The 20,044-nt window shown below is 42.1% G+C and overlaps 1 protein-coding gene and 1 long non-coding RNA gene across 2 annotated transcripts in view; one reads left to right on the top strand and one right to left on the bottom strand.

The window, feature by feature from the left end:
* LOC118522166 (uncharacterized) overlaps positions 1–15,184 on the top strand; it is a 28,389-nt gene extending 13,205 nt beyond the window's left edge. The window contains exons 4-5 of the long non-coding RNA XR_013447951.1: positions 852–954; positions 5,263–15,184. This is a non-coding gene — a long non-coding RNA (uncharacterized LOC118522166). The remainder of the gene's footprint in view (positions 1–851; positions 955–5,262) is intronic.
* VTCN1 (V-set domain containing T cell activation inhibitor 1) overlaps positions 12,880–20,044 on the bottom strand; it is a 50,847-nt gene continuing 43,682 nt past the window's right edge. Inside the window, exons 4-5 of the mRNA XM_036071033.2 lie at positions 18,254–18,532; positions 12,880–13,016 (exon numbers count right to left, since the gene is read on the bottom strand). Of these exons, the coding sequence (XP_035926926.2) occupies positions 12,892–13,016; positions 18,254–18,532 (404 nt within the window). The 3' untranslated portion in view covers positions 12,880–12,891. The remainder of the gene's footprint in view (positions 13,017–18,253; positions 18,533–20,044) is intronic.

Below are 20,044 nucleotides of genomic sequence, written 5' to 3'. Positions count from 1 at the left end.
TTCATCTTTTTTTCCTTGGCAGTTACCACAGGGCCTCACACAATATTTATTAAATAAAGCAACAATTAATTTTTCTATGAGATGCATATTTGTTTTATATAATTCCATTTATAAGGGAAAACAAGAAAAATTAAGGAAAACACTGATTTTTTTTTAGCTTGTAAAGCTTTACTGCTGATAACAGTATAATATCAGGTTAGACTTTCATAATATTAAAAATAGCTCCCGGATCCCTATTATTACCCCTGTAAAACTCTTGGTGAGATGCCCCTGACAATTCTGGGAAAAATTGTTTCTCTCGGCTCCAAAAGAGCTCGGTTTCTGCTTCTATATTATAGCATTCTGGGGGGTGGAGTGGGGAGATACAAAGATAGGAAGTAAGGGTGTTGTTTCTTAAGGAATTTGCAGTTTAGCGAGAGATACAGACTTAGGAGTGATACTAATAGTTTTTCCTTAAATTTGTATCATTTTTTAATAGTTTACAATGTAATTTCACATACTTTATTCCTCACAAAAGCCCTGGAAAGCAGGTATTATTAACCCCATTTTAAGGATGCTGCTAGTTAAGTGCCAGAATGTGCTATGAAGGTAAGAGATCCTCTTGTTTATTTCCTAGACTTTAGGCATTTTCCCCATATCTGAGGTCCACTCATATTAAATGGCTAGAACTTTACCAAATTTGGCACCCTTCCTTTTGGGTAAAATTGTGTAGGTACAACCAGGCTCCAACGTCACCCTTCACCATTAGGAGCTACTCTCTAATGAATGATATACGCCAAATTGAAAAGTCCTCAAGTGAAATGCATGAGATGAGGTAATGTCAATTGTTTTCCTTTTTTTTTCTTTTTTAGGTTTATTTATTTTAGTAACTCTAAACCCAACATGGGACTTGAACTCACGACCCTCAGATCAAGAGTGGCATGCTCTTCCGACTGAGCCAGCCAGGCGCCCCAGGTCAATTGTTTTTCTAACTTAGCACATCTTTAGGTATATAATTCTATATATTTACTCAAGACAAAGGCTGTGATTGCAGCTATGTAAAATACTTATGCAGTGGGAAGAGGCTAGAAGGATATGTATAGATTTGATAGTCATTATCAGGGTGGTAGATTTAGGAGTAATTGTTTTCTCTAAAAATTAAAATTTGCCTGTAATTTTTAGAGTGTGTACATACCCAAGTTCTTTTGCATATTACTTAAGGAAAACTAAGGATCACCTATCTTGAGTCCTAATAGATTCTTGGCTAATTTAACCCCCCCAGTTGAGTAGCCATTTTCCCTCTGTCTTCCCATCTTCCATCAAAAACATCTCCTTCCCATCTCCTCTCAAGAAAATGCATAGAACTCTGCCACAATCATTGGATCAAACCACAGCATCATGCCACATTGACGGGGAAAGACTTGTTCCTCTGTTTCTCAGTTCTGTCACTCTTCTATTGTGAGTTGGACCTAAGGAATTCTTGCTTTTTTCCTCCTGTTCGGAAGAGGTCAAGCTTGTATTCCCATCCACCATGTCTCAAAGGGATGGTTCTCAGATCAAAAATCAAAATGAAACTGGAGGCAGAAAGATTAGAGGTTGGGCAATTGTTCACTTGAGAGAAAATACTGAACTAAGGAACAGTAAGGATAAAGAACAGTGGAACAATAAGGATATAGAGGCATTTTGGCAGTATAATTGATAAAAATTGATGACCAGTTAATTAGGAGTTAGGGGTCAAAGTTTTCAAAGACTGAAAGCTCTAACGTGGATGACTTAAGTAGATAGTATAACCCACAAAAATGAGCTTGTTTTGGATGTGTTTAGAATAAGGTAGCTTCGGATAGAGGTGCCTGGTCAATAGTTGGGAATGTGTCTGGATTGGGAGAGAGTGATGAAAGCTGGAGATAAAAATTTGAGAATCATCAGATTTTTGTTTGTTTGATAACTACCAAAAATGTCTGCAATCTTTTGACTAAAGTGACCCTCTTCCTTTGGTGTAAATTACATCTGCTCTACAATAGATGTTTGAGACATTTTTACTATTTTCATAGCGTTAATGATAAAATTTGGACCACCATTTGTCCAGGGAGCAACTGAGCACATGAAGCAGAAAGTCAAAAGAAAAGACTTCATCCCTCAGTGAACTCAGAGGGCTGTCTGTGCCCTGGGGATAAGAGGCTGTTGGTGGTCTTCAGATGACACAAAGAAATTTAGAGAGCCCATGTTCATGGTCCTTTCTGGCAGTGTAACTCCAGAGGGTTTTCTTGTTTTTGTTTGTTTGTTTGTGGTTTGTTTGTTTTTCAATCACAATTTGGGCCCTAATGCAAAAAATAAGAGTCCTGCAGAGTCCTGGCTCTTAAAGACCACACCTATAGAAGAGCTCTTAAAGAAAATCAGTCCCACTTGGTGCTGCCATTTCAACTGACAAGTAGTCCAATGACATCTATATGTAGCGAGGATTGCCCTCCCTACAATGGCTGGTACATATTCCTTTTCCTTGACTGAGTAGATGTGCATCTGGAGGGCTTGAAAGCCCTTGGGCGGAGAATGACATAATACTAGCTCCGGCAGGGGCACCTGGATGGTGCAGTCGGTTAAGCAGCTGACCTTGGTTCCGGCTCAGGTCGCGATCTCAGGGTCCTGAGATCGAGCCACATGTCAGGCTCTGCGCTCTATGTGGAGTCGGCTTAACACTCTCTCTCCCTTTGCCCCTCCCCCCATGCTCAGTCTCTCTCTCTCTCTCTCTCTCTCTCTCTCTCTCAGAATAAAAATAAATAAATAAATCTTAAAAAGAAATACTAGCTCTTGAGCTTTGGGTGATCCCCTTTTTAACAAGGCCTTTCCTCAATTGAGGGCTTCCATGGCATTATAGTTACCTACTGTTCTTTTTCCACAAATACACAGAGCATTGTTGGGGGCAGGGTCACTTGGCACTGTAATGGCGGTGGGTGACTACTCTCTACTTGAACACTTGGCCCTGCTGGGTCTCGTGCAGCTATGCCCTGCCTAAGCATGCCGCTCTTAAAGAAGCGCAGAGGCTCGCCCTGCTCCTTCAAATCTGCTTGGGAGGTTTTGCCCCAAATAAGCCCTCTTTTACATTTACATTATGTAGCACTAGGGGTAAGTGTGTTTGTGTCCCTTTTGCATGATTTTGGCCAGCACACAGCCGTTTTCCATCTTCAAGGACTGCAAAAAGGATTTTAGTGAAAAGGAAAGAAAAAAGGAAAAGGCTATTTTCTGTCCTGAGAGCCCCAGGACAGAAAAGATTGTGATCTCGCCTAGCCCCCAGACAGCTTAGTACTCAGCAGTTTAGTTTAGTCTCATGCAGCCAAACTGCCCCTATCACTCAGTTCTCCTCCTTTGAAGGTTGGACCCACGCTGGTTTTATTTTTCATCTTTTCATGCTCTACGGTCTTTTGTAACATTTAAAATAGTAACCTATGGTTTTGGGGAGGCCATTAGCCAATTCAGTTCCCTTAGCAGCATCCACCTGCTGAGCCATTGTGCTCTAGCCTTCAAGTATCCTCTGACCTGGTTGGAATAGGTAGCTATTTGCACAAGGCTTTCTGTTGTGTCCCAGCTGTTTCAAGCATTGGACATCTATTCTTGGTCAGAAAGGAAGAAAAAGCGAAGTTGTTCATCTATTTCCCGTTACGGTTGCATCGATGTTTATTTGCCGTGCCCAACACATGTACTTAAGAATAGCTTGTTTTTATTAGTTCCTTCATATATGTCAGTGTTATTGTGTGAATTGTGTACCCTCCCCCCAATTCGTACGTTGAAGTCCTAACCCCCAGTATACCTCGGAATGTGACTCTTTGGAGATAGGGCCTTTAAAGAGATAATTAAGGTTAAATGAAGTCATATGAATGGGCCCTAACCCAATATGACTGGTCCTTATAAGAAGAGGGAGAGACACCAGGGATGCACGTGTACTGAGAAAAGGCTAGTGCCTTTCACACAGCGAGAAGGTGCCATCTGCAAGCCATGAAGATGGGCCTCAGGAGAAACGAAACCAGCGACACTTTGATCTTGGATTGCCAGCCCTCAGAACTGTGAGGAAATTAATTTCTGTTGTGTAAGCCCCCAAGTCTGTGGTATTTGTTATGTCAGTTTTCTAGCAAACTCGTACAGCCAGGCAATGTAGTAACTGCTTTTCATGAATTATCTCTTTAATAGTTGCAGTTACCGAATGGGGTAGGTCCTATTGAGACAGGGACTCCCAGTATGATTTTTGCCCACAGCAGGAACTCTGTTCAGACTATGCCCAGGCCTGACCCTGAAGGTAGGTAAGTAAGTAGAATACTTTGGCTCATAAATGGGTGAGGTGGGGAGAGGAATTAAATGGAGCCAAGCATTTTTCTGACAGGTGTATCTCTATCCTGATTATGCTTCCTCCTTGCTCACTACATTAAGGGAGAATAGTAACACCTTCCTTTACACCAGGGCAAATTCTTACAAGGGTTTATTTATTGAACTGATAAGTCCCTTCTGATCATTCACTATTCATTTCTGATTTTTCCCCCCTGTTACGGTCTCTTTCTTACCCATCTCCAGGGAATAGCTGGGAAAGCTGTATTTGCATATAACTATTCTTTTTCCTTTCCTGTATAGACTTGTTAAAATGGTAGGTCTCAAAGGTTATCAAAAGTTCAGGAACAGACACAAGTATATATAGAAACATGCAATGTAATATTTGAAAAAGTTAGTGGAGGTAAGGATTAATTCATAAATAGTATTGGAGAATAATTTGAAAAAACAGTGGTTAACTCCCTTACCTCACAGATTATACCAAAAATTAAGATGGAGTAAAGTTTTATTTATTTATTTTTTAAAATATTTATTTATTGACAGCGAGCGCAAGCACAGGGAGCGGCAGAGGGAGAGGGAGAGGGAGAAGCAGGCTTCCCACTGAGCAGAGAGCTCCACGAGGGACTCGATCCCAGGACCCTGAGATCATGACCTGAGCCGAAGGCAGATGCTTAACCGACTGAGCCACCCAGGCACCCCTGGAGTAAAGTTTTAAATGTTAAAAAGAAACATGGAAATATTATAATGTAAAGATGAATAGCTTGACCTAATCCAGGGGTGCAGAAGTTTATATTTAAACATACATAAACAGAAGTACTAAAAGAAGAAACAAAAGTGGAAAAACTGATAGATTTGATTACATAAAAGCAGTACGGTTGGTCATGACAGAGGAGAAGGGGTCATGTGTGATCCAGTGCTCAACATTAGTGGATCCAGGGGAGAAGTTATAGTAATTAAATGCGTTCTTTCCAGGTGTACTTGAGGTTGGACAAGAATGACCGTATAAACTGGTCTCAGAAGACATTTTGGATCAACTAGAAAAGGCTTCACTTCAGCAGATCACAGTCCTCTTCTGAAGTCTCAGAGGTAGTCCTGGAAGGACTGTTGGGAACACAGCAAGGTGGTGTCGTCAGAGCCGGTGGGAGAGGCTTGCGATTCCACTGGCAGCCCCTCAGTGACCCAGGGAGAGGCTGCGGTGGGAAAGGGCCCCAAGTGTAACTGAGGCAGTATTGCAGTCTCCTCCAGGGAGAAGAGCCGTCCTCACAGATAGCTGCAAACCCGCAGGAGCAACGAAGCTGAACACTCCCAAGGACTCCTTGTATTTTAATACATATAATTACATGATGGCCAATATTTATATAATATTTTAAGCCTCTGATAGCGCTTTTACACATGACCAGACTCTTTCAGAAATAGTATGGGTTGTGATGATAGATTTGAGCTTGAATTCTGGTTCAACCTGTTGGCTGTGTGATCTTAAATAAGTTACTTAACCTCTCAGGACCTGTTTTCTCCTCTGTAAAATGGTGATGGTGATGGTGATGGGGCAAGGTGATACCCACCATATAGGATAAGGCTTGAATGAGAAAAAAGACCTAGTCTGACATTTGACACATAGGAGGCGCTCGATTTCCTTTCCTTCTCTAAAGGTACCTATTTGCCTCAGTTGACCTCAAGACTTCCACAATAGTCCCCCGTGTATAAAGGTAACATATTCTCTTCAAATCTGTCTCATGTCACACAGTGATTCCTCACTGCAGTGATGGGAAGGAGGTAGTGATGTCTGTATTGTTAAAAAGCCCCACTACCCCCTGCCCCCAGACTTCCCTGCTGAGAATCACTGGTCTACACTTTGATATCCCAAGTATCTCTCAGTAGTTTAATATTTTTGTTTGATATTTTCACTCACAGCTTTATTTCAATAAAGTAAGGACTTGCCTTCATGGGAGGGCAAGACATTAAGCTAATGAAAAAGGTAGTCCATAAATTACCTTCTCATGTGTAGCTAGGTGCCAGGAAGCATTTTCTTTCTTGGGCAGTGGGAGGTGGGGCAGTTAATGGAAAGAATGGTGGAAACACAGAGAGTATTCAGGGCCTAGAGGAGCGTTGATTGGGCCATGTGGGAGAAAATGGATAAAAGGGAAGGGAGAGGAAACTGAAGACAATTATTATTTTTCTCCTAGGTCCTCATTTAGCAGGCTGTGACTTGGCTTCTTCTGGGGCACCACTGCCTCTCAATAGAAGCTGTTATCTGTATGCTGTAACCCGGTCACACTTCTAGTCTCACCTACCCTACGTGTGAGGCCTGGACCCACCACTGGAGTCCTATATGGCTACCTGAACCAACTCATCAAAGTCATATTACGTACCATAAGGTCCTGGAATTGTATCTGTCAAAACCTAAATCGTTCTCTCTAGAATGACACATAAGTAGTTACAAATAACATTTGGTAACTGCAAATATAGAGGGCAAAGAGAAGGGAAATGCTCTCACTCTGCTATGAACTGCTCACAGGCTAGATTAACTGAGCATCACTTTTGGCTTCTTCTAAAGAAGGGAGATATTCATAAAGTTCTTATTTGAAATGTTTAGAGTTTTGGGTAAGGGATCTTCTGACTGAAAATGCTAAGGACACTCCTTAGGCAGGATGTTTAGATTTGAACTGAAGAGACAAGGTAATGCTGAAGGTCAAGTTATGACTTTGAGAAGCCACAGACATATCATTTTCTGGGGGAGCCAGACCTTTCAGTAGACACAGGGGCTCCTGTAGTGGTAAGTGCAGAGCCCCCTTCTAGGCTGCGATTTAACTGCTTTGTCCCAGCAAACGCCATCAGGAAACAAGGCTTCCTGGGTGTATCTGTTTGACCCTCTTCTAAGAGTAGACTTCCAAGGGCTGCCTGCCTGGACCCCCATCCTTATTTTGTCATCATCTTCAAGGGAGTCCAAGTACACAGCAGTGAAAACCATGCTAAATTGCATGCATAGACCAAAGACGAGTAAAATCATGTTATGTAGAACTGCTCAGAAACAGCTTCATGGGGAAAGAGTTTTTGCTGGAGGGTAGGTAGAATTTAAAGAAAGACAGGAGAGAGCATAGCTAAGGCTCTATTTTTGTGACAGTTAATTCTCATTCATGGTTTTCATACTGAAACTCCTGGAGATGACTGACGTGAAAGAGGAAATAGGACAAAGTCAGAAGGAGCAGGAGCTCAGGCACATGGTAAGACAGTCTGGGTTAGAACAGCCAGTTGGATGTGTGGAGACTTCACCAGCCGGAGGGAGATTGGGAATTCTGTTTCATCAACAGAACCGAAGCATACCACATATGCCATCAAGCAGAAGCTTTATTATGCAATAGTGAACCGTGCACACCCTTTCCCCCAATTAATAATGCACAGATTGAGGTCACTGTGCACCGAAAACAAATCTTCAGACAACCTGGGGGGGGATAGCTGGGAGCTGATACTGCACCTTGAAATTTGACTTGTTCGGTCAAATGTGTAACATTTATGAAACTTTTTAGCCTTTGGCATCCAGGTTTGAGCTTCCCCAAATGTTTGTGGTGTGCATCATATTCTGGTTCTTTCACTTTAGCTGATACAATACTGTTGTCTAATGCATCTGCCATGTGCTGATGGACAAGGCCAAACAATTAACCTGGGTTGGGAATGTTTATGCTCTCACAGTTTGCTTTTTCAATTTGGTTCAGCATTGGTCCCTTCTTGTAAAAGGCCAATTAGGACCAAGCTGGAAATACAGCAGGGAAGAGTTGTTCTGAAAGTCCCCGAGAATTTGTCCTTTGGCAATTAAATTTTCTATAGATTTTTATCCCTCTACCAACTATCAGTGCAATTTTTGGCAAGTCACATAACCTGAGGCCATGACACACACTTCACCCTGGGCCTCTGGGTTTTCATCTGAAAAGTGAAAGGACTAGGCAAGATGATTTTGAGGTCCTTCACCTCTAAGATTTGAGAATTTGACAATTCCTGAATAGTAAACATCAGATTTTTTGACACTAGAGCAATGGGTTTGTCAACCTATATGTATTCTCCCAAATGTTATCTGCCTCAAGCCACTGAGACCTTTCCCAGATGGACACATGGCAGGCTTGGCAAAATCTATGGAGTTTCCTTCAGAAACTAGGCCCAGCCACTCCTATTCATTTATCTCTTCATTCAACAAACATTTATTGAAGGCCTGTTATGTGCTAGGTGCCAATCTTTAGAATTTGATCCATGGCTTTTTATCCATCTTCCCTATGCTCACTTTCTTTGACAAACCAGGCAGACAACAGTATAGGAAATGTGCATTTAATCATTCTCTTGAATGCTCAGAGCTCAAAAATTGAGTTTTCTATAACAAAATGTAATACAGTCATGGTGGGTCCAAAGTGTCAGGGAGGCAGACGTCAACAAGTGAAAAGTATGGAAAGGGGGTGTGTGTGTGAACAAAGCATTCTTTTCGATCAAAACTTTATTCTTTAGGGTCTCATTTCAAAGGTCCATTGCCCCTGCTTTCAGAAGTCTCTGTATGTTTCAAGGAGGGGACAAGTTTTCATTTCCTTCATCGGAATTATGACTAGGCAGGGTCCTGAGATCTGAATTTGGAGCAAGAGAGCTTGAGATAGACCGCAGGCAGCTCTCACAGAACCTAATTTGTACCGTAGAAGGAAGGGAAAGGAACCCACCAGGTACAACCCCATCAGGAATTCCTGTTTGCCTGAAACTGAGCTCTGACTCTCTGTGCTGTGACAGCAGCCAGAGAGACAGAGGATAGTGCCTCTCTGTAGGAAGCAAACAGGTTTTGTTTATCCCCCCTCTTCTCTAGATCCTCTTCTAGGACTGACATTTGGGGCTGGGTAATTCTTTGTTGTGGGTGGGTAATCCTGTACACTGTAGGATGTTGAGCAGCATCCCTGGGTCCTATCCATAACATGAGCACCCTCCTCTCTCCCCCGAGTTGTGACAACTAGAATTGTCTCCAAACGTTTTCAGATGTCGGCTGTGTATGGGGAGGGGTGTGAAAAATCACCCCAATTGAGTCCCGCTGCTCTAGGTGCTGTTGAAAGCTGAGGTTATCACTGTCCACGCAAGACAGAAAGGAGAAGCCTGAAACACTTGTGTTGACCTAATGCCGTATACAGTGATGACGAGAGGTCCTTTCCTGGACCAGTCAAGGATGCATGTCATCTGAGAAATAAAATGGCATTTGTTTGTTTAAAAAAGAAGATGTTTGGATAATTTGGAAAACCAGTGTCTCCCAACTACATGTTTTAAGTTAAAATTATGACCTTGCCCACATTTCTTTAGCATTTGTCAGGTGGGAGGAGAGTCCAAGGCACTTTGGGAAGCATCCTAACGAAAAGTGAATTATTTGACCCATCACTAAAATTCAGCCACCTCTGAATTGTGAAGTGGCAGTTAATTAGCAGCTTCTTACTGTATCCACTGTGGCTTAATTTATGGATTATAAGATGTGGAGGTATTGCAAATCAAAATTTTCTGGGAACTTAGAGCAACATTACAGCAATATAAAGATTCAGAGACAAAGGAGAGGCAATATCCCATCCTCTCACTCCCTGGATGAGGGGGGTGGTTGTAAGGGGAGGTCCCTGAGGTACGGAGATCCACTTGTCTCCACTTGCAATTGACTTGGTCCTAACACATATCCAGTTCAGATGAATTATGTTCCCAGCTTTTAATATAGGTCTTTGAAAATAGATTTATTTGGTTCATATTGGAGTCTTCTGTGGGTTGCTTTTGACTTTTTTTTTTTTTTGCTTCTTGATCTTATTTGTTCACTCCAAACTTCTAGACATGAATTCATTTCCCCCCAGAAATACAAAACTCGGTCATATCTTATGGTGAAATAGTTCTGCAGATTCCTGGGATTCTGAAAATAACAGAAATAGGATGTCCTTACAACCATTTAGCAAACATTTATGGAGTACCAATTGTCTCTGCCCCTGTATGAGGGTATCTCTTGTTCAGAGATGGGCTCATTTTTCTGTATTTTGACGATGTTCTATAAAGACCACATGCTACCATGGGTTGCTTGGAGGAAAGAAGATGGCTTGAGTCTCTTCTTCAGGAAGGAGATTGCGCTTAGAGAAAACACGAGCTGAGAGATGAGCTAGGAGCAGGCTTCCGGGTAGAAGTAGAAAGATGACTTCTCCTTGAGTGTCCAACCAAGGAATGTGTGTGACCTAAAATGTTGTGCTCAGCGTTGGTTCGCAACTCTCCCAGGAGGAGCTCCCTGGGAATAGTCTGAAACTGCGCCCCCTTCCTTGTAGAGCAGGGAGAGACAGAAGAAAGAGGCAGACCACTCCAGGTTGGTGGGTGGCAGTCTCTGAGCAAAGGGCACTTATACATGAGGCTTGTCCTGGGCAGCAAGAGGACGAGTAGATCCTTGCAAGTCTTAAAATTTTATATAGGGGCTGTCACTAGGTTCGGTCACATACACCGTGCAAGGTGTTCTCAACGCCACATCATTATCTCAAGGCCGTGTCCTTGGAGCAACCTCTGGGAGCGAGACAGGCAAGTGGGACCCTTGTCCCAAGGACAGGGGTGGAGGTGAGGAGCCTCTGATCACCCGGGTCTAGCTCATGGGTCAACTGACAGTCACTCACATCTTTTCAATGACCTTCCCCCACAGTCCCTTATGGGTTTCACAAGTAATGATCTACTTATTTATTTTTAAAAATTGATTTAAGGTTATGCCTCTGTAGTTGTAGGGAGAAAGAGGTGGAGCTGTAGCTAATCAGGTAACTGTATATAACCTATGCATACTGCATGTGAACATGGTCCCTTACACGGATGTCATGTCTTTTTTTTTTTTTAAAGATTTTATTTGTTTGACAGAGACAGAGATAGCGAGAGCAGGAACACAAGCAGCGGGAGTGGGAGAGGGAGAAGAAGGCTTCCCCTTGAGGAGGGAGCCCGATGTGGGACTCGATCCCAGCATCCTGGGATCATGACCTGAGCCGAAGGCAGACGCTTAACAACTGAGCCACCCAGGCGTCCGGATGTCATGTCTTTTAAAAAAGGCTGCAAATTACTGCTCAAAGGAAATACAAGATAAAGATGAATCAGCTATACTTTATAGGTTAGATTATCTAGTTGCAGGATATTAAAAATTCATTTACAGTGTTGTGGGGAATCAAGGAAAGAAGAAAGTGTGTTCCTTTTCTATTAGTGAGATCCTCAAGAGAGAGTTTCCTCAGGGAAACCTCCCTCCACTGTCAACCGTGGAGGTGGGCCCGGGCGGGTTTCCTTACAAAGAATCCCTTTTGTGCACTGCACTGTTGTGTTTGGAGAACAGGAGAAAGAATGAAAAGCAGATCAACAGATCTTTGCCTGCCCTACTTAACAATCTAGGCGAGGAATATATGTGCCTTCGAGAGTGTAAGAGATCATAAATTATTCATGCATGCCAAGGGGATGGGGAATGAAGGGACCATCAGGAAAGTGGGCTAAGAGCTGGGAAGCACTTGATTGAAATGGGTGACGGAAGGGTGGCTTTGAATAGCCATAGAGTTGAGGAGACTTCCAGAAAGGGGCAGTGAGAGAGGGAGCAAGGCCAGAGAGAGGAGCAGGCAGCTGAGAGAAGCAGGAAGCGCAGGGAAAGAAACTCTCAGAGAGTTGTGACCACATGGCTGAGGACTTTGACTTTGACACAATAGTGCCCAGAGAGTCACGTTCGGTTCCAGAGCAAAGGAATGCTGTGATGAAAATAGCATTGGAATCATTTTATTTTGGCATCTTATTTCCTATTGATGGACACAGGGAGAGGAAGGAGCAAGTATAAGGTTTTAGAACTAGTCTGGTGTGTGAAACAGTGGAGGCTGGATTAGGGTCAGTCTGAGGGACAACCCAGGGAAAATGCTCTGGGGCTTAGTAACAAATGGACATCAAGGACAGAGCGGGGACAGAAATAGCTCTAAGGTTGCGAGCCTGGATGCATGGTGGCGATGCCGCTGAGTCATGTGATAGTGCTGACTGGAGCTTCATGAGCTCAGCTGTACACAGATGTCATACAAGAAGAATATTCAGAAAGCAATGTCCTACTAATAATGGGAGCCAGAGGACTGAAGTGACAGAAGTCTCAGCAGGGGCGGGGCTAGTTGGGGAGTCCTTTGTCAAACTTCTGGTCAATAGGAGCTTTGTTGGGGGGCTAGGAAGAGGTCACCTGTGTGAGTGATTATGTGCATGTCATGAGGCTTTGTAAGATAACAGTGAAATCCAGAGGAACTATCGGGGCTAAACATCTCTTTGTCTTTATGCCTTGTGGATGGATAACTCGGTCAATGAAAAGATGTTTGAATTTACACAAATATTTGAATTGCAGAGTTGTTTTTGCTGGAAGTATATTGATGAGATCTACACTCTTTGTTCACACATATTTACCTTTCACAAGACCAGCAGGAAGAGTGCCCACTGCCCTGGCATTATCAAAAGTTTCTTTCTGAGGCTGATGCTGGAGGTTGCTTGACTCTTGTTAGGAAGGCAAGCACACACAGATCCGATCCCCACACCATTCGTGATTCATCTCACCTGTCGTACCAATGACTTTGCGTGTTTCTGTGTGTCCAGGGCACATTATTTTAGCATCAGGTAAGGGGAGAGAGGCAGGAGTACCCAGCTGATGGCGAAGAAAGAAGAGACACCCAGGGACGCCTTTGAGTTCAGCAGCTGTAGGTGACTCCGCCTTTTAATCTCAGAGTCTGCAAAGGGAGAGAAAAAAGTTCAGGGTCACAGAGGAAAAGCTGGATGTCTTCTTCATGTGGCTGCTTGGCAAAGAAAGGTACCTGAAAAACAGAACAAGTTGATTCTAATACAACTTATACCCCAATTTGGGGGCAATTTTGTACCCTATTCTCTACCTCTCTGTAACTGGCTTAAAATCAGAGCTTTCTCTTTCTTCAAAGGAAGTTCCTTTCTGTTGTCCACTCCAGTGAACACTCAGCCAAATGAAAAACTAGACCAATAAAGAGACTGTTATTGCTTACCAAAGAAAGAATAAGATAAGTGGTCATGGCCAGTCCTTGGCTTCGGACACATTTTTTTCCTGTAGGCAGTGACCTTTACAGGTTCTGTGTCATTTGCTTCATCACACCACTACAAAGCAATGCGAAAGTATTGTTCTCATTTGAAGTCGAGAAAGGTAGAAGTGAAGACATGAGATTACTCTTCTTTTACTCTATTTGCTTCCTAGACAATCCAATCTCATTTAGTTCGTTTCAGCTTTGACACTTACTAGCTGTGTGACTTTAGGCAGGTTACTCAACCTATACATGCCTCAGTTTCTTCACCTAGAAAATAAGGCTAAGGTAATAATGGACTTCATAGAGTTCTTTTGAGGATGTAAAGCACTTAGAACAGGACCTGGCACGTAATAAGCACTCAAGTATCCCCTGTAACAACAATAAGAGGGACCCCACTCGAGCCCAATAAGCATTATTTCCACTAATCTGACCATCTCCAAACCCACCTCCTTAGTCTGAGCTCTGTCCTGAGTTCCACATCTGGATTTATGGTTGCCACTGTATATGTCAGTTAAAAATTTAATTATTCAGTAAATATTTTTGAGCACCTGCTGTTGGGGTTCAAAGGAGTCCAGTAAGGAACACCCTCTTCCCCAGCTGAGTTCTGAACCAATTAAAGGATAAGATAAAACGAGTGAGGCAACTGGAAGACCAAAATGTCACCTTTATCATTGGTTAAGTCTGATAATAAAAGATGAAGCTTTGTCTGCAGGCAGATGGGCTGCCCCCCAGACTTTCCCAGTGACAGGCAGCACCAGCCTGGGGCAGGCTTCCCGCCGCAAGAGCAGGTTCTGCTTCTGAAGAACTGATGGCTTAGAGGAGCACACTTTCTGAGGGTTAGCTAGAGAGAAAAGGAAAAGAAGGAGCCAAACTCTTTGTGTCTAGCTTCTCCTACAAAAGTCCCTAATCAGGTAAATTAACTCCTTCTCCTCTGGGGAGAAGGGGAAGAAGGGAGACCAGAGAGGCTAGAAGGGTTACATTGGTGGGGAATCCTTTCTCATGGAAGGAAATATGTAGGGGAGGGTTGAAGGTTATGGGGAGAATGCTGTCACATGCTGGGTAATGTGCCATGCATTAGACATCTCTACCTATGTGCACAATTCAACTCAACATCTCCAAAACCCTCACCTTCATGTTGCTTCTCCTGTTTTAATTTTGGGTTGATAGCATTACTAACCTCCTCAGCAACTGGGGTTTAGACCCATTTTGACTTCCTCTTTCTCTTGTCCTTCATATTTGTGTAACCAAGATGATTTTTTTCATTAGCTTTTGATTCTTCCCCTTTCCTTTCCATTGCCACTGTCCCAGTTGAAGCCCTCCTAATTTCTCCCCTGGACCATTGACATAGGCTCCTGACTTCATACCTTCCTATTCTATCAAAACCATTCTTTTCTCCTTCAAAGCCCAGCTTCAACTCTGCCTCATCTACTGAGCCACAGTCATAATTAACAATTCTTTCCCCTAAACACCACATCTACACTGGGATTAATTCCTCTTACGACATTTATGCTATTATGCTATTCACCTCCATATTTCATGGGACTTAAAAATTGCTTTGTACATATTTGGCACACAATAGATACTTGTTGAACGAATGACCTAAATTAGCAGTAGAGTCAGAGAACACAGGATGTAAACTCTGCCATCTCATCCAATGGTTTAAAAACATGTATGGAGTACTTTGTACGTGGCAAGAAGGAATTGTGTTATTTTCTGAATTTTGAGCTATGTCTTGCTACCATATTGTATTTAGTCCTAGTACTGATACATGGGACACTTGTCCTGATGTATTCAATAAGCATGTATGGAAAAAGAATCCGCTCACTGAATAAAAGGTGTGCTCAATATCTGTGGTTTATTCAGTTATTGTCCTTTGTACTGGAAGGCTTTAGTTATCCAGTTTGGAGATATTTATTGAGATCTGAACTGAGATACTATTGTTCACACCCATCCTTCTAAATGCCCAATGCTTAATTTCCCCCTTTTCTTCAGGGAAGGCCTTCCAGCAGGTACTGCCTGATTGGTCTACGTGTGGGCAACTGACGCAAGTTGAGCCTTTCTGAGAATGTAGAATAAGACTGTGGGAGTAAGGCTCACTCTGGTTCCTCTATCGAGTGAGAGAGACTTTTAAAGCTAGGAACTCTTGGGAATCACATTCTGCCCTATAGACTAAAACAAGAGAAACTAAATTAGAGAGTAACAAGAGAATAGAGAGTTGAAAATCCCAGTGGAGTTTAAATTCCTGGTTCCAGCAGTTCCTGAAGCCAAATTACTCTTTCTGTTCTTGGTTCCATGAGCTATCCTAATGCACTTTTATTAAATTCTCTGTTTAGCTTAGGCTATTTTGAGTTGGTTTTCTGTTACAATCAACTAAGAGCATTCTAGTCACTAGTCACCAATTTGTTCCTCAGGATGGTGGAAGAGCTCTCTTTTTCTCATATGTATGATTTGTTTGTTAGATATTTTTTTTTTTGGTGGTAAAAAACATAAAATTTACCATCTTTACCATTTTTAAATGTACAGTTCAGTAGTTTTAAGTGTATTCACATTATTATGGAACAGATTTCCAAAACTTTTTCATTTTGCAAATCTGAAACTCTATACCCATTAAACAACTTTCTTTGCTTTTCCCTCCCCCACAAAGTGCTGGTAACCACCATTGTACTTTCTGTTCCTCTGAATTTGACTACTACTTTAGATATCTCATATAAGTAGAATCATAGAGTATTTGTCTACGACTGGCTTATTTCACTTAGCATGATATCCTGAAAATTTATTTATGTTGTAGCATGTGAATTTCCTTCCTTTTTAAGGGTGAATAATATTCCATTGTATATATATACCACCCTTTTTTTTTAGAGAGAGAGAAAGAGAGAGTACGCCTGAGTGGGGGATGGTGGGGAGAGGCAGAGGGGAAGGGAGAGAGAGAATCTTAAGCAGGTTCCACACCTGGCATGGAGCCCGACGTGGGGCTCCATATCACAACCCTGAGATCATGACCTGAGCTGAAATGGAGAGCTGGACACAACAAACTGAGCCACCCAGACGCCCCAATATACCACATTTAGTTTATTCATTCATCTGCTATGGATATTTTGGGTTGCTTCCATCTCTTGTCTATTGTGAATCATGCAACTATGAACATGGGTGTACAAATATCTTTGAGAACCTGCTTTCAATTCTTTGGGATATATACACAGAAATGGTATTGTTAGATCATATGGTAGTTCTATTTTTAAAATTCTTTGAGGCATCTCCATACTATTTTCCATAGCAGTTGCACCATTTTACAATTTCATCAACACACGTAAGTGTTCCAATTTCTTCACATCCTCACCAATACTTGTTATTTTCCATTTTTTTAAATACTAGCTATCCTAATGCTTGTGAGGTGATACTGTGATTTTGATTGGCATTTCTCTGATGATTAGTGATATCAAGCATCTTTTCATGTTTGTTGGCCATTTGTTTATCTTCTTGGAGAAATGTCTATTCAAGGCCTTTGTCCATTTTTTAATTGGGTTATTTGATTTTTTTGTTGTCGAGTGTAGGAATTCTTTATATATTCTGGACATCAGATATATGATTTGCAAATACCTTCTCCCATTTCATAGGTTGCCTTTTCATATATATACTTTTAAATTAAAAAGTAAGCTGAGGGCGCCTGGGTGGCTCAGTTGGTTAAGCGACTGCCTTCGGCTCAGGTCATGATCCTGGAGTCCCGGGATCGAGTCCCACATCGGGCTCCCTGCTCAGCAGGGAGTCTGCTTCTCCCTCTGACCCTCCTCCCTCTCATGCTCTCTGTCTCTCATTCTCTCTCTCGCAAATAAATAAAATCTTTAAAAAAAAAAAAAAAAAAGTAAGCTGAAAAAAATATGATTTATTCAGTTAAATTCAGCAAACATTTATAAGGTACTTAAATGTACAAGGTATTCCACCTGGTTCTGGGCTTGATATAAGACAGCAGTTCTCCTGGCATACTCCTTCCACTATAGATTGAATTTAATTCAGCTGCAGTAAGGATGGTCTTAAAAGTCATAATCCAGTCTGTACATTTTCTTGACACTAGCTCAACCCTAGTTTTTTTTATGCACTAAGGTAGGGAAACTAGGGTGCTGGGCCGCTCTGAGTCCTAGTTTTTTTTAGCCTGGGACCCAGTTCAATCTAGAGCTTTCTGACTAATCCTGGGCCAATATTAGTGGGATCATGAGCCAGTCCTAGATGGGTTGAATAAGACTAAGTTGGAGTCGGACCTTAAGACTTTTAGTCTTCAGATCGAAAATCTTCTCAAAGGCAGGCTAGAACCAAATCAGTTTTGGTTGGGGGGCTTGGGATGTAGATCACCCGCTGAATATATCAAAGGTATCCAATATTTGTCATTTTCCTCACTGTTTCACCAAAGCAGTCTTATTGAGTTAGGACCACAGAATCCTAAATACTGCTCTCCGGGCAACTACCCCCAGTCAATGAGAAGGCGTACAAGATGAAGCCTCATTGTGATTTTTGACCTATATTCCATAAATATTGTTTTGTATTAGTCTTCTTATGTAATGCAATCCCAACTATAATTGTGCTCAAGTTCTCCATGAAGAGGACTCTCAAGCTTTCTATAACCCGATACATAATATATCTGTTAAGCCAATTAGATTTTAATTTGTATTTTTTTTTTTTAAAGATTTTATTTATTTATTTGAGACAGAGAGAATGAGAGAGAGAGAGCACATGAGAGGGGGTAGGGTCAGAGGGAGAAGCAGGCTCCCTGCTGAGCAGGGAGCCCGATGCGGGACTCGATCCAGGGACTCCAGGATCATGACCTGAGCCGAAGGCAGTCGCTTAACCAACTGAGCCACCCAGGCGCCCAATTTGTATTTGATTTTAGCCCAATAAACCCATGCAAAAAGTGTGGGGAAACCCACCTGTCACTTTGATATCCCCCGTGGCTTTGGCAATGTTGTTCTCAATCATACAGGAGTATGTGTTGTTGATCATGACATTGTAGAGTACAGACACAACCTTCATGGTCACATTCTCAGAGTTCAGCTCAAAGCTGGTATTGGAGACTTCTGAGAAGTTGGCTCCCTGGTCAACTTGGGATGCCCAGACCACTGTGGGCTGGGGGAACCATCGGGGAGCCTCACACCGTAAGCTCTCTGAGCTGGCATTATAGTCCACATTCACCTCTGGGATGCTGAAGGCTGCAGGGTTGGAAGTGAAGAGGGGCAGATGTCAAGGTCATACAGATAAAACAATATAGGCTTTGAAGTGCTAGGTCTTAAAAACATAGTCATTTCCACCATTGAAGTGACTCAGTACTTCCCCAGTGGGCCGTCTGTGTATGGCCAATTGTATTGTAGATGCAAATAATGATTTGGACAACCCTTTGGCCAAAATCACAAACTCTAAGGACCTAAGTTCTAGGTATAATTGTTATAACAGATAAATTTCTCCAACTAAGAGGAGTTCCAGTTCAACCCTTAAAGATAAGGGATAAAGTTGATCACAAAATGTTTATTCCTTAAGGATTTTGGACATTTTCTCAGGCACCTATGAAGCCTCTTGGATTTTATGAATTTTTCTGCCTGGAGGATAAAGTTAGGGTGGGGAGGGAGAGGGAGAAGGAACAAACAAACAGCATTCACCCGTCACCCACAGAAATTCCATACACAGGCCTTGTCATCACAGGGGTTTGGATTTTGCTTGGGTGGAGACTCTCCAGCCCTGGTGTCCAGGGGTAGAGACAGTCATTTGTTTTCTTCTAAGATAATCCTCTTTATTGGGGAGGTAAATGAACTTTGAAATTAAGACTAGCTTCCTCTAATATCCAGGCAGTGAGACATTTGTGGAAAAATGTTAAGGCCTGGACTTTTGACTATAAAATGCTTATTATGCCAAATGGCAAGATCCAAGTTATTAATTTATTTAGCACTTTCCTTTGACTCTGAGTATGCTGGGACTGAGTGAGCGGTGAAAGGAAAGCCCTTGCTTTGCCCTTAAAGAATCTTCCATCTAGCAGGGGAGATGAGACTCATCTGCTCACAGTAGGCAGGGAATGAGCTCCTGGGAGATGATGTAAGGAGCTAAGCGTACATGACAATGAACCACCATGGAGGGTGCACTCCGTGCCAGGTACCAAATTCCAGACATTATTTCATTCGATCCTCACAACTGTTCTAGGGATCTCTATTATTATCACCATTTAAAAAACAAGTTTTTAATTTTGGAATAATTTTAGATTTACAGAAACATTGCCAAGATAACACAGAGAGTTTTTGTATACACCTCACCATTTTCCCTAATGTTAACATCTTAAACAACCATGGTACATTTGTCAAAACTGAGAAACCACCTTTGGTATATAACTATTAACTCATCTCCAGACTTTATCTGTATTTTACCAGTTTTTCCACCAATGTCCTTTTTCTTCCCAGGATCCCATATTGCATTTAGTTGGCTTGTCCTCTTAGGTTCCTCTGGTCTATGTCAGTTTTGCAGTCTTTCCATGTTTTTCATGATCTTGACAGTTTGAGTGGTCCAGGTCAGGTATTTTGTAGGGTGCCCCTCTATTGGAATTTGTCTGGGGTTTTTCTCATGATTAGATTGAAGCTATGTGTTTTGGTGAGGAAGGCCATAGAAGGAAAAGTGCCCTTCTCATCATATCACATCAGAATGCATACTATTGACATGACTTATCATTGATGATGTTAACT

The sequence above is a fragment of the Halichoerus grypus genome, chromosome 5 (genome assembly GCF_964656455.1).
Source record: "Halichoerus grypus chromosome 5, mHalGry1.hap1.1, whole genome shotgun sequence".
NCBI classification, from domain to species: Eukaryota; Metazoa; Chordata; class Mammalia; order Carnivora; family Phocidae; genus Halichoerus; species Halichoerus grypus.
Note: the sequence above shows the minus strand (reverse complement) of the source record. Positions and strands in the feature narration are given on the sequence as shown.